The sequence below is a fragment of the Symphalangus syndactylus genome, chromosome 17 (genome assembly GCF_028878055.3).
Source record: "Symphalangus syndactylus isolate Jambi chromosome 17, NHGRI_mSymSyn1-v2.1_pri, whole genome shotgun sequence".
Taxonomy (NCBI): Eukaryota; Metazoa; Chordata; class Mammalia; order Primates; family Hylobatidae; genus Symphalangus; species Symphalangus syndactylus.
Genome location: NC_072439.2, coordinates 13,095,495 through 13,109,741, shown reverse-complemented (window position 1 = coordinate 13,109,741; position 14,247 = coordinate 13,095,495). Strand labels below are relative to the sequence as shown.

The 14,247-nt window shown below is 56.1% G+C and overlaps 1 protein-coding gene across 7 annotated transcripts in view; it reads right to left on the bottom strand.

Annotated features, from left to right (window-relative positions):
* Positions 1 to 14,247, bottom strand: part of NFIC (nuclear factor I C) — a 105,780-nt gene that overhangs the window by 75,290 nt on the left and 16,243 nt on the right. For all 7 annotated transcript variants that reach the window (XM_055248331.2, XM_063620668.1, XM_055248330.2 and 4 more), the window contains exon 2: positions 7,889 to 8,420. In XM_055248331.2, the coding sequence (XP_055104306.1) occupies positions 7,889 to 8,420 (532 nt within the window). The remainder of the gene's footprint in view (positions 1 to 7,888; positions 8,421 to 14,247) is intronic.

Here is a 14,247-nt window from a genome sequence, read left to right as displayed (position 1 = left end):
TCCTGAGTAGCTGGGATTACAGGCATGCACCACCACACCTGGCTAACTGTTTGTATTTTCAGTAGAGACGGGGTTTCTCCATGTTGGTCGGGCTGCTCTCGAACTCCTGATCTCAGGTGATCCACCTGCCTCGGCCTCCCAAAGTGCTGGGATTACAGGCGTGAGCCACTGCACCCGGCCAGAAATGAGCATTTATTGAGTGCCTCCTGTATGCTTCTCAGAGACCACTGACTCCAATCCTTAATGCAATGGGCACAGCTCTGATTCTCCCCATTCTACAGAGGCGAAAACTAAGGCTCAAAGAGAAGAATGTGCCCCACACTACCCGGAGCACACAGGAACACAAATTCTGTCCACCGTACAAATAAACAGGCACTGTCGCCCGCGCTCATGGCCTGTCTCCCCAGTGCAGCACCCACAACTGGGATGAAGATCAATAAAGGCAGAAGAGGACAGGAGGCTTTCAGTGAAGACCCGGCTTGCTCCTGTCTGTGGCCCACAAGGCCGCCCCTTCCCACCCTCCACTCCCCTCAACCCCAGACCAGAGAGGGCAGGACTTTTCTCAAAGCCACACAGCAAGCCAGGGCGGCACCGTGGCTGACCCAGGCCCCTCACTCCCAGGTTGAGACCCTTTCTCCTGTCATCAAGCTCAGGGTGAGCTTTATGGACACCGTGGACCCAGGCTTGGTCCCCTTCCATAGGGTTCACCTCATTCATTCATTCATTCATTCACTCCCTGAGTGTGCACGGCCTGCACTGTATGGTCTGCATGACTCAGAGGGTATGGCTTCCACTAGATAACCTCAAAGGGCACTTTTAGTTTGTTTTTGAAAAAAGGTTTAAGGGGTTTCAATACAGCCTCCCTTTTTTTTGAGACAGAGTCTCACTCTGTCGCCCAGGCTGGAGTGCAGTGGCGCGATCTCAGCTCGCTGCAACCTCCGCCTCCTAGGTTCAAGCGAGTCTCCTGCCTCAGCCTCCCGAGTAGCTGGGATTACATGTGTGAGCCACCACACCTGGCCTCAATCACCCCTTTAAAATAAACGGTTTTTAGAGATAAGGTCTTGCCTTGTCACCCAGGCTGGAGTGCAGTGGTGGGATCACAGCTCACTGCAACCTCCAACTCCTGGGCTCAAGCCATCCTCCCGCCTCAGCCTCCTGAGTAGCTGGGACTACAGGTACACACCACCACACCTGGCTCATTTTTAAAAATTTTGTTGGGGGGTGATGGTCATGCTATGCTGCCCAGGCTGGTCTCGAACTCCTGGCCTCAAGTGATCCTCCTGCCTCAGCCTCCCAAAGTGTTGGGATTACAGGTGGGAGCCACCTCGCCTGGCCTCAATCCCTTTTTCAAAGGGGTTCTGGATTCTCCTTCCGGCTCTGCCCCTGAGGAGCTGTGTGACCTTGGACAAGTGACTGACCAACTCTGGGTCTCTGCTTCTTCCACTAGAACACGAGAGAAGGCCAAAGTCCCTTCCTCCTTGGATGGGGGAGAGAATTAAACCAGTTAGGGTGAGCACACAGAAGGTACTCCACGTGTGTTTGCCGCCATCATTATCGCTGTTGGGGTCCTTGCTCCCCAGTTCCATCCAGGAAGCGCTGGGGACCTCCCCCTCCCATGTTTCTCCTGCCATCCTCTCCAGGGCACCCGGGGCAGCCTCTCTGGCGTGCTGTGAGCTTCCCGGGCCTGGTTCTGCCCACCGCGCCATTCCAGGCGCTGGACTGCAGGAGCTTGGCACGACGCAAGGCGGGAACGGGAGGCTGGCCCACGGCGGCGTCAGCAGATGGGCACCATCTGGGCTGGCGGCTCGGGGCGGGCTGGCAGCTGCTGGGGCGGGCGGGCCTGGCAGCCCCTCCCCCGCCCAGCCCTGGCACAGTGCCTGCCCGCGCCTCAGATTTCTTGGGCTGCCAGAGGGGGCGGGGAGGCCTGGCTGGGTTTAGGCCCTGGGCGGGCAGGCGGCTTCCCTCTCTGGGCCCTGGTTCCTGCAGGCTCCTTCCCCAGCACGTGGCAGGTCGGAGAGCACCCGGGTCACCCTCTCCCGCCCCACCCCCGGCTGGGCACCCTCACTGGAAGGCCACAGGACGGCCCTCGCCACTCACTACCCCCTGAACATCGCAGCCAGCTCCATGAGCTGCTCCTGGGCTCCAGGCCTCTGCACCGGCTATGACCCCCCCACACTGCTCCCTCCGTCCAGCCTCTCCAGGCTCCCTCACCCCCTTCAAGTCTCACCTCAAAGACGCCCCCTCAGAGAAGCCCTCCCCACCCAGAGTGGCCCCCGGCCCCCCTCCATGTCCCTCCCTGCTTTGTTTTCCTGCCGTTCCCTGACACCCTCTTCTTATTAATTTTAATTTTTATTTTTTGAGACAGAGTCTCACTCTGTCGCTCTGGCTGGAGTGCAGTGTCACGATCTCAGCTCACTGCAACCTCCCGGCTTCCAGCGATTCTCCTGCCTCAGCCTCCCGAGTAGCTGGGACTACAGACGCCCGCCACCACGCCCAGCTAACTTTTGTATTTTTAGTAGAGATGGGGTTTCACCATGTTGGCCAGGCTGGCCTCGAACGCCTGACCTCAGGTGATCCGCCTGCCTCGGCCTCCCAAAGTGCTGGGATTACAGGTGTGAGCCACCGCGCCCGGCCCCCTCTCTCACTTGTGATGTTGCAAGTGGTGGCTCCTTTCAGCCCCATGGCAGATGCCCCTCCACCTCCATCCACCCTGCACCCCTCCAAGATGCCAGCCAAGGCCCTATGCCCGATGCCCGTCCCTCCCTCTCCCTCTATCCCAGGGCCTCAGCTGCCCAGCAGGGCTGATGAAAGCCAGACACTGCACTCTGGCTGGGCCGGGACGCTCCACGGCCAAGGGGACTCTCGCTTGGGAAAAGGAAGCCGGTGGCCAGTCTTCCTGCTGTCAGGGTGACAACCACTGGGATCAGCGCTGAGGCCTGGGGGCCAGCCACAGCCTGGGTACCCTACATAAGACCTCAGCCTGTGGGGTCCTCACACAACCCTGCCAGAAGGTGACCACACCACGCCAGCTGGCTGCCCCCTCACACACCATAATTTCCGACCATCCCCTTCTGACATTAGCGGAGGATGAGGCAGGTGTCAAGGACAGGGCAGAGGCAGCAGCTGCTTGTGGGTCCAAATCCCAGCTGGCCCAGTCTCGGGTGTGACCACAGCAGGTCAGATCCCTCCTCTGAGCCTCTGTTTCCTCCTCTGTAAAATGCGTGCAACAGGCCGGGCATGGTGGCTCACGCCTGTCATCCCAGCACTTTGGGAGGCCGAGGCGGGTGGATCACTTGAGGCCATGAGTTCCAGACCACCCTGGCCAACATGGTGAAACCCCGTCTCTACTAAAAATACAAAAATTGGCCAGGTGTGGTGGCGGGCGCCTGTAATCCCAGCTACTTGGGAGGCTGAGGCAGGAGAATCGCTTGAACCCAGGAAGTAGAGGTTGCAGTGAGCCAAGATCGCACCACTGCACTCCAGCCTGGGCGACAGAGTGAGACCCTATCTCAAAAAAAAAAAAAAAAAAAAAATGCATACAGCAATGATCCTTGCCTCACAGGGCAGCTGTGAGAATGGGAAAGAATTTCCAGCCAGGCAGGTGGCTAATTTTTTGTATATTTGGTAGAGATGGGGTTTTACCATGTCGCCCAGGCTGGTCTCGAGCTCCTGGGCTCAGGAGAGTCACCTGCCTTGGCCTCCCAAAGTGCTGGGATGACAGGCATGAACCACCACATCTAGCCGGAGTTGGGGTTTTCCATATGGGAAAGACTTTCTCTGTCCAGGGAACAGCATAGGGAAAGGTCTGGCAGTGGGAGATTATCATCAGAATGAGGAGGATGGGCCGGGCGCAGGGGGTCACGCCTGTAATCCCGGCACTTTGGGAGACCAGGGCAGGAGGATCACTCGAGTCCAGGAGTTCGAGAGTAGCCTGGGCAACATAGTGATACCCCATCTCTGCAAAAACCAAAAAACAAGGCCGGCCACAGGGGGTCACGCTTGTAATCCCAGCACTTTGGGAGGCTGAGGCGGGTGGATCACCTGAGGTTAGGAGCTGGAGACCAGCCTGGCCAACATGGCGAAACCCTGTCCGTACTAAAAATACACTAATTAGCTGCGTGTGGTGGTGGGTATGTGTTAGTCCCAGCTACTCGGGAGACTGAGGCGGGAGAATTGCTTGAACCCGGGAGGCAGAGGTTGCAGTAAGCCAAGATTGCGTCATTGCACTCCAGCCTGGGAGACACAGCAAGAGTCTGTCTCAAAAAAAAAAAAAGAAAAAAACAAACCAAACCAATAACAAACAAAAAACCAATCCCGAAGAGGATAATGTTAGTAATGATAGCCATGAAGGGTCCTAGCCCTGTGCCTAGTGCCTGGTCTTCACGATGCCTCGTGGGTGGTTTACTGAGCCCTCACCCTGGGCACTTGACATTTCCCACAAGGCAACCATTTTTGAGCCCCCCAGTTGATAGACAAGGAAATGAAGCACAGAGAGGATGAGTGTCTGGCCCCACGTCACCCAGACAGTGGGCAGCTGAGCTGGGGTTGGAGTCCAGGCCCAGCTCTCACCCCATGAGGAGCTGGAGCATCCACAGTGGGCAGGTGGCAGGGTTTGGCGGGGGTGTGTGTGTGCCCTGCTGGGGCCAATTGGGGGAGGGTGTGGCCTGCTGGGGCCAATTGAAGCAGGGATTCCCTTGGGGATGAAGTGGGCAGGCTGGGGGCGAGGGAGGGTGCAGCCTTCACTCAGAGAGGCCAACCTGACCCGGGGCACAGGCCTGCGTGCTGAGCAGAGGCGGGAGGGGCCGGGTGGGGGCGGGGAGGCGCCCAGAGGTGCTGACTGCAGCAGAAAGCTCGCTTCAAAATTGTATCAGCTCAGCGCGGAGGAGGTGGGGGCAGGGCCCAGGGCGAGGAAGATGTGTGGTGGCAGAGAGGTCTGGCCCTGTGTGACGATGAGCACCTCCGTCCCCACGGTGGCCCCTGCTCCCAACAGGCAGTCGCCCGGCCCACCTCTCTGCCCCCACCGTCCCCAGTGCCCCCTCACAGCCAACCCCAGCAGGTTTGTTGCTCATCAGTAGGGGTGGGGGAGGAGAAAGATGCTAAGGTCAAGGTCAAAGAATCAAGATCAAGACTGGGTAACTGCTGGGCACGGTGGCTCACGCCTGTAATCCCAGCACTTTGGGAGGCTGAGGCCAGTGGATCATTTGAGGTCAGGAGTTCAAGACCAGCCTGGCCAACATGGTGAAACCCCGTCTCTACTAAAAATACAAAAATTAGCCAGGCATGGTGGCAGGCACCTGTAATCCCAGCTACTGGGGAGGCAAAGGCAGGAGAATCGCTTGAACCTGGGAGGTGGAGATTGCAGTGAGCCGAGATTGCGTCACTGCACTCCAGCCCGGGCAACAGGGCGAAACTCCATCTCCAAAAAAAAAAAAAAAAAAAAAAGACTGGGTAACTGGTGTGGTGCAGTGACTCTTGCCTGCTGTAATCCTAACACTTTGGGAGGCCAAGGCGGGAGGATGGCTTGAGCCCAGGAGTTTGAGGCCAGCCTGGGCAACACAGCAAGACCCTGTCTCTACAAAAAAAAATATAGCCGGGCACGGTGGCTCACGCCTGTAATCCCAGCACTTTGGGAGGCCGAGGCGGGCGGATTGTGAGGTCAGGAGATCGAGACCATCCTGGCTAACAAGGTGAAACCCCGTCTCTACTAAAAATACAAAAATTAGCTGGGTGTGGTGGTGGGTGCCTGCAGTCCCAGCTACTCGGGAGGCTGAGGCAGGAGAATGGCATGAACCCGGGAGGCGGAGCTTGCAGTGAGCCGAGATCGCACCACTGCACTCCAGACTGGGCGAAAGAGCGAAGACTCCGTCTCAACAACAACAACAACAACAAAAATATATATATATATAAAATATTAGCTGAGTGTGGTGGTGTGCACCTGTAGTCCCAGCTACTTGGGAGGGTGAGGCAGGAGGATCGCTTGAGCCTGGGAGGTCGAGGCTACAGTGAGCCGAGATCGCACCACTGCACTCCGGCCTGGGTGACAGAGAGAGACCCTGTCTCCAGGAAAAAAAAAAAAAAGAAACACTGGGTAACTCTGCCCTGCTCTTCTTCCACACACCCTAGAGCCTGGGAGCCAGTGACCCTGTCTCACCCTTGCACCGGCTCTAGAAGGTGGCATGGCTGTTACTCCCATTGCACCAAGGAGGAAACTGAGGCACAGAAAAGGGATGTGTCCATACAGCTGGGGAAAAGAAGGGCTGTGTCTGGAGCATGGGCAGTCTGGCCCCAGGGTCCCCCTTGTTCCAGCAAATGCCCCTCCCTCTCAGGCTGTGCAATTGCCTGTTTCTATAGAGTGCTGCCTGGGCTGGGGCTGGGCTGGTGACCTGCGTGGGTCTGCGTCTGGCGTACACCCATCCCACATGCTCTGGCGGCCCCTAGGTGTGTGGGGGTTCACGCATGCTCCAGACACGGCCTGGATGGGCATGGCAGGGGTGTGCTGTGCACCCACTCAGGTCTTGGGATGCAGCTGACACCTCGCACGTGGCTACACGCATGATCTTCTGGAACCTCCCATAGCCCCATCCAGCTACGGACTCTGATCATCTCCACCATTTGGCAGGCAGGAGAAACTGAAGTCCAAGAGGGCCACGCAGCCAAGAAGCTGCAGGACCAACCCTGCTCTTAGCACCTGGACCAGAGGCACAGGCATCAGGCCTCTCACCTCCACGCTCCTGCCAGGCCCCCTGGGGCATCTCCTTGTTCCCTGTGGCCTGGCCATCCTGCAGAGCTCAGCTCAGCTGCACCTCCTCCTCTGGGAAGCTGCCTTGGATTTCCTCACCCCCACAAAGCTTGCTGGTCTCAACATCAGGCATTTGACCACCGGCAAACACCCCTCTGGCAGGGCCAGGCTCATCAGGCCTCTGCTGGCATGGTCTGACAGTCAATCAACCAACAAGCATTCACAGAGAGCAGTTCCAGGACTCTCCTGGCTCTCTCTGAAGGGCTGGGATGGCCTGTCCCTCTCCTCTCCTCACCCTTGCTCCCAGCAAGGCTGTCTGTTGCGCCCAAGACCATCTAGGACATTCTCATCCCCGAGACCTCAAGAGCCTTCCTGCCTCCTCCCTCAGACGTGAGGGTGAGATCCTGCCTCTACCATTGGAGTGCCACAGCCCACCTGCCTCCTCCGTCAAAAAAACCTCCTTGTACCATCTCTCACTTGAGACCTCTGCTAGGCCTGCCTCCTCCATCTGACCTCCATACCCCATCAGCAGCCACTCTGGGCCCTGCATGCACAGGCCTCCTCCCTCAGATGCTCCTTGCACCATGTCACTCACATTAGACGCTCTCCCAGGCCCGCCTCCCCGCTTGGACCACCACATCACACCTACACACACCAGACTCCTCCCTCAGACCCTCCTTGCACCATGTCACCCCCATCAGATGCTCTCCCAGGCCTGCTGCCCCGCCTGGACCACCACATCACACCTACACACACCAGACTCCTCCCTCAGACCCTCCTTGCACCATGTCACCCCCATCAGATGCTCTCCCAGGCCTGCTGCCCCGCCTGGACCACCACATTACATCTATATGCACCGGCCTCCTCTCTCAGACTCTCCTTGTGCCATATCACCTACTTTAGATATTCTCCTAGACTCGCCTCCCCTCTCAGACCACCACACCACATCTATACCCACCAGCCTCCTCTCTCAGATGCTCCTTGCCCCGTGTCACCCCCATTGGGCACTCTCCAAGGCCCACTTCCCCTCTCAGACCACCACATCACACCTACACGCACCGGCCTCCTCCCTCAGGCCCTCCTGGCCCCGTGTCACCGCCATCAGACACCCTCCCCACCAGCCGCTCGGCTCAGGCCGCCACACCTCACCTCGCTCACGCACGAAGTAGGCCAGGTAGAGGTCCAGCTCCTTGACGGCCACGCCGATGTGGTGCGGCTGCACGCACAGGACCGGGTGGCCGCACTGCGCGGCCTTGACCAGGCGCTCGCCGTCGGTGCTCTCCAGCGGGATGCCCTTGAACAGGATGACCATGACCAGGTCCAGCCGCCACACCTTGTCCGCCTGCCGGAGACAGTCGATGCGCCGCATCTTGCCCTTCTGGTCGGGGTTGGAGAGCACGCAGCCCGGCGCCTTCTTGCCGGTGATGCTCAGCACGAAGTCCTCGCGGCACTCGGGCCGGATGTCCTTGCGCAGCTTGGCCAGCAGCCGCGACGCCCACTTCTGCTTGACCTCGGGCTTCTCGCCCAGCAGCTCGTCCTTGACCGCACGCTCCTCGTCCTTCGACATCCGCTTCTCGTGCTTCTTGAAGTACTTGCGCTTCCGCGCCTGCAGGTTGAACCAGGTGTAGGCGAAGGCGCGCACGTGAGGCAGCAGGGCCTCGATGAACGGGTGGAACTCATCCTGCAGAGGCCAGAGAGGCGAGAGGTCAGGGGCGCCAGGGGTGCAGAGGGCGGACCCACTGCCCGGCCCCGAAGGCTGAGGTCCGAGGGGCCCTGGACAGACCCGCAGAGTTGGAGGGGCTGGGCAGAGGTGGGCAGGGGGTCGCTGCACACCCGTGCACACCATCGGAGGCACGCAGAAGGCCCGGGGACCCAAGAGAAGTTTATCAGGGACCTGCAAGAACCCATCGCCCAGATGAGCAAACTGAGACTTGGACTATGTGAGAGGCACAAATCAAGGCGGAAGTTTGTGGAGAACCATCTTTTTTTTTTTTTTTTTTTTTGAGACGGAGTCTTGCTCTTAACGCCAAGGCTGGAGTGCAGTGGCGCAATCTCAGCTCACTGCAACCTCCACCTCCCACATTCAAGCGATTCTCCTGCCTCAGCCTCCCGAGTAGCTAGGATTACAGGTGCCCACCACCACGCCCAGCTAATTTTTGTATTTTTAGGAGAGATGGGGTTTCACCATGTTGGCCAGGATGGTCTTGATCTCCTGATCTCGTGATCCGCCCGCCTCGGCTCTCGGCCTCCCCAAGTGCTGGGATGACAGATGTGAGCCACCGTGCCCAGCCGTGGAGGGCCTGTCTTGAACCCCAGCATGCAGATGGAGCAAGCTAAGGGGGCCAAGTGGAGGCTCATGGACAACCCATTGTACAGACGGGTAAAACTGAGGTTGGGAGAACAAAGATGTCAGGGACCCATTCTCTGCCTATTGCAACTAGGGTTGGGCTGGGTGTAATGGCTCACGCTTGTAATCCCAGCGCTTCGGGAGGCTGAGGAGGGAGGACTGCTTGAGCCCAGAAGTTTGAGACCAGTCTGAGCCATATGGTAAAACCCCATCGCTACAAAACAAATGAACAAAGCCAAAAAAACAAAAATTAGCCAGGCATGGTGGTTTGCAACTATAGTCCCAGCTAGTTGGGAGGCTGAGGTGGGAGGATCATTGGAGCCCAGGAGTTTAATGCTGCAGTGAGCTGTGATGGTGCCACTGCACTCCAGCCTGGGCGACAGAGCAAGACTGTCAAAAAAAAAAAAAAAAAAAAAGGCTGGGCATGGTGGCTCACACCTGTAATCCCAGCACTTTGGGAGGCCGAGGCAGGTGGATCACCTGAGGTTAGTAGCTCAAGACCAGCCCAGCCAACATGGCAAAACCCCGTCCCTACTAAAAATACAAAAGAATGTAGCCAGGCATAGTGGAGCACACCTGTAATCCCAGCTACTCAGGAGGCTGAGACAGGAGAATCGCTTGAACCTGGGAGGCAGAGGTTGTAGTGAGCTGAGATTGTGCCACTGTACTCTAGCCTGGGAGCCTGGGTGCCAAGAGTGAAACACTGTCTCAAAAAAAAAAAAAAAAAAAAAAAAAAAAAGATCAAGGCCGGGTGCGGTGGCTCACGCCTGTAATCCAAGCACTTTGGGAGGCTGAGGCGGGCAGATCACGAGGTCAGGTGATTGAGGCCATCCTGGCTAACACGGTGAAACCCCGTCTCTACTAAAAAAATACAAAAAAATTAGCCAGGCGTGGTGGCGGGCGCCTATAGTCCCAGCTACTCAGGAGGCTGAGGCAGGAGATTGGCGTGAACTTGGGAGATGGAGCTTGCAGTGAGCCGAGATTGCGCCACTGCACTCCAGCCTGGGCGACAGAGCAAGACTCCATCTCAAAAAAAAAAAACAAAAAAACAAAAAAACAAACAACTAGGGTGGGCGGCCAAGCATGGTGGCTCACACCTGTGATCCCAGCACTTTGGGAGGCCATAGTGGGTGGACTGCTTGAGCCCAGGAGTTCAAGACCAGCCTGGATGACATAGCGAGGCCCCATTTCTACAAAATCAAAACTTATTTAGGCGTGGTGATGCATGCCTGTAGTTCCAGCTACTTGGGAGGCTGAGGTGGGAAGATCAATTGAGCCCAGGAAGTCAAGGCTGCAGTGAGCCAAGGTTGCACCACTGATCTCCAGCCTGGGTGACAAAGTGAGACCCCTGACTCAAAAAAAAAAAGGAAAGAAAAAAAATGAGGCTGGGCGCAGTGGCTCACACCTGTAATCCCAGCACTTTGGGAGGCTGAGGCAGGCGGATCACTTGAGGTCAGGAGTTTGAGACCAGCCTGGCCAACATAGTGAAACCCCATCTCTATTAAAAATACAAAAATTAGCTGGGCATGGTGGCACATGCCTGTAGTCCCAGCTACTCAGGAGGCTGAGGCAGGAGAACCCAGGAGGCAGAGGTTGCAGTGAGCCGAGAGCTCGCCACTACATTCCAGCCTGAGCGACGGAGTGAGACTCCGTCTCAAAAAAAAAAAACCCGACTGGGCGCGGTGGTTCATGCCTGTAATCCTAGCACTTTGGGGGACCGAGGCAGGCAGATCATGAAGTCAGGAGTTCAAGACCAGCCTGGCCAACATGATGAAACTCTGTGTCTACTAAAAATACAAAAATTAGCCGGGCGTGGTGGCGCATGACTGTAATCCCAGCTACTTGGGAGGCTGAGGCAGGAGAATTGCTTGAACCCGGGAGGCGGAGGTTGCAGTGAGCCAAGATCACTCCACTGTACTCCAGCCTGGGTGACAGGGCGAGACTCCGTCTTGGGAAAACAAAAAACAAAAAAACAAAAAATGACTACAAAAGCTTGTTCCTACAGAGCAGATGTACAGACAGGCCTGGCTGAAGTCCACAGGCAGACACTAGGCCCGCCTGGAGGTTGGGGACTGATGGAAGGGTGGGGGGATTTCTGTATCAAAAGATAAGAGATCCAAGCGCACCAGGATTAATCAGAGGGAGGAGAGATCCTGGGTGGAGTCTTCTCCCTCCTTTCCCCTTTCCATGAACCCACTGTGCTGATACAGAAACTGAGACCAGAGAAGCAGACGCTCAGCCGTGAAGGTTCAGAGCTGGGGAGAGGGGCCACCCCGTTCCCTGCAGACCCATCCTGGAGATGGAAAATCCGAGGGCTGGGAAGGCGCTAAGACTGGGCCAGAGCTGGGACTTCAACCTATTCCCAAATCATGACGAATTGGTGTCTGAGGGCAGTCACAACACCCATGCTACAGATGAGGAAACTGAGGCCTTGAGGGGGAACCCGGCCATGGCGGGCAGAGGTGGACTGGAACCTGCACTCATCTGATTCCCCACGAAAATAACAGCAGCCCCTTGGAGAAAAATGTGGAGCAGTGGGAGGCCCCCAGCTCCCTGTCTGGGTGTGGGGAGGCCCCTCCCATTCTTCCCATTTTCCAGCAAGGGAAACCGAGCCAGCATAGCATTTGGGATCTCGGCTGGGGACTATGGCTAACGCCTGTAATCCCAGAACTTTGGGAGGCTGAGGTGGGTGGATCACTTGAGCCCAGGAGCTCAATCCCAGCCTGGGCAACATGGCGAAACCCCATCTCTTTTTTTTTTTTTTTTGAAACAGTTTCACTCTTGTCACCCAGGCTGGAGTGCAGTGGCACAATCTCGGCTCACTGCAACTTCCGCCTCCCAGGTTCAAGAGATTCTCCTGCCTCAGCCTCCCGAGTAGCTGGGATTACAGGCACACACTATTACAGGCACACAGTATCATGCCCAGCTAATTTTTGTATTTTTAGTAGAGACGGGGTTTCGCCATGTTCGCCAGGCTGGTCTTGAATTGCTGACCTCAGGTGATCCACCTGCCTCTGCCTCCCAAAGTGTTGGGATTACAGGCGTGAGCCACTGTGCCCGGCAGTCAAAACCCTATCTTTACAAAAATTACAAAAATTAGCTGGGCATAATTTTTGTGGTGCGTGCCTGTAGTCCCAGCTACTTGGGAGGCCGAGGTAGACGGATCACTTGAGCCCAAGAGTTTGAGACCAGCCTGGCCAACATGTCAAAACCCCGTCTCTACTAAAAATTACAAAAATAATTAGCTGGGCATAATTGCTGTGGTGCACACCTGTAGTCCTAGCTACTTAGGAGGCTGAGGTGGGAGGATCACTTGAGCCTCAGAGGTCGAGCCTGCAGTGAGCTGTGATTGTGCCACTGCACTCCAGCCTGGGGGATAGAGTAAGACCCTGTCTCTCAAAAAATAAAAAATAAAATAAAACAAATTTAAAAAATCTGGGACCTGGTTTCTCAGCCTCAAGGTGGAATAAATTCAAGGAAGAAGAAGAGAAAGAGAAGCAAAACTGCCTTTCCATCTCCCTGCCTTGACCGGGCTGGGCTAAGCATTTTGGACAGGAGTGATCCCTTCCTAGCACAGAAAGCTGTCCTCCTCCCCCCAGCTCTCAAAGGGCTACATTGTTATTAATGATGCGATGATTGTTATCATTACAACTTACACTGCTATTGGGATTTTTTTTTTTTTTTTTTGAAACAGAGTCTCGCTCTATCACCCAGGCTGGAGTGCAGTGATGCGATCTCAGCTCACTGCAAACTGCAGCTCCTAGGTTCAAGCCATTCTCCTGCCTCAGCCTCCCGAATAGCTGGGACTACAGGCACCCGCCACCATGCCCGACTGATTTTTTGTATTTTTTTTTTTTTTTTTTAGTAGAGACGGGGGTTCACTGTGTTAGCCAGGATGGTCTCAATCTCCTGACCTCGTGATCTGCCCGCCTCGGCCTCCCAAAGTGCTGGGGCTATTGTGATTTTTATTACTTTTTTTTTTTTTTTAAAGAGATGGGTGTCTCAGCCTGGTGTCGTGGCTCATGCCTGTAATCCCAGCAGTTTGGGAGGCCGAGGTGGGTGGATCATCTGAGGTCAGGAGTTTGAGATCAGCCTGGCCAACATGGCGAAAACCTATCTCTACTAAAAACACAAAAAATTAGCCAGGTATGGTGGCAGGTGCCTGTAATCCCAGCTACTCGGGAGGCTAAGGCAGGAGAATCACTTGAACCCGGGAGGCGGAGGTTGCAGTGAGCCGAGGTCGCGCCACTGCACTCCAGCCTGGGCAACAAGAGCGAGACTCCATCTCAAAAAAAAAAAAAAAGACAGGCGTCTCACTGGAGTGCAGTGGCACGATCTCAGGTCACTTGGGCCCTGAACTCCCGGACTCAAGCGATTCTCCCATATCAGCTTCCTGAGTAGCTGGGACTACAGGTGCAAACCACCATGTCTGGCTAATTTTTATTTTTGCAGAGATGGAAGTCTCACTCACTATGTTGCCCTGGCTGGTCTCAAACTCCTGGGCTCAAGTGATCCTCCCACCTCGGCCTCCCAAGGCACTGGGAGATATTTTCTTTCCTTTTTTTTTTTTTTTTTTTTTTTTTTTTCCTGAGACAGTGCCTCACACTGTTGCCTAGGCTGGAGGGCGGTGGCATGATCTCAGCTCACTGCAACCTCCGCCTCCTGGGTTCAGGCGATTCTCATGTCTCAGCCTCCCGAGTAGCTGGGATTCCAGGTGCGCCACCATGCCCAGCTAATTTTTGTACTTTTAGTAGAGACGGGGTCTTGCTTTGTTGCCCAGGCTGGTCTCGAATTCCTGGGCTCAAGCGATCCTCCCGCCTCGGCCCCTCCAAGACGCTGGGGTGTTTTCATTACTATGGACATGATTGCTGCGATGATCATTTTGATTGCAGACAGTCTTCCAGGAAGCAGGGAACAGCCTGAGGCCCCGCTGCGCGTTCTGTGGCATGGAAACTAAGGCTCAGAGAGGGGCGGAGACCTGGCTGAGGTCCCACAGGGTCTCAGGGCCAGTGTGAGGATAAGAACCAGGGCCCTGACCCCCTGGAAGGCCACGGGTCCCTTTCTCAGAACAGCCTGTTCTCTGTAAGATTGGGGTCTCAGGAAGGTAGGGAGACGTTGACCCTGGACTCCCACTGTGTGTGCCAGCGGATGTGGCTGGACT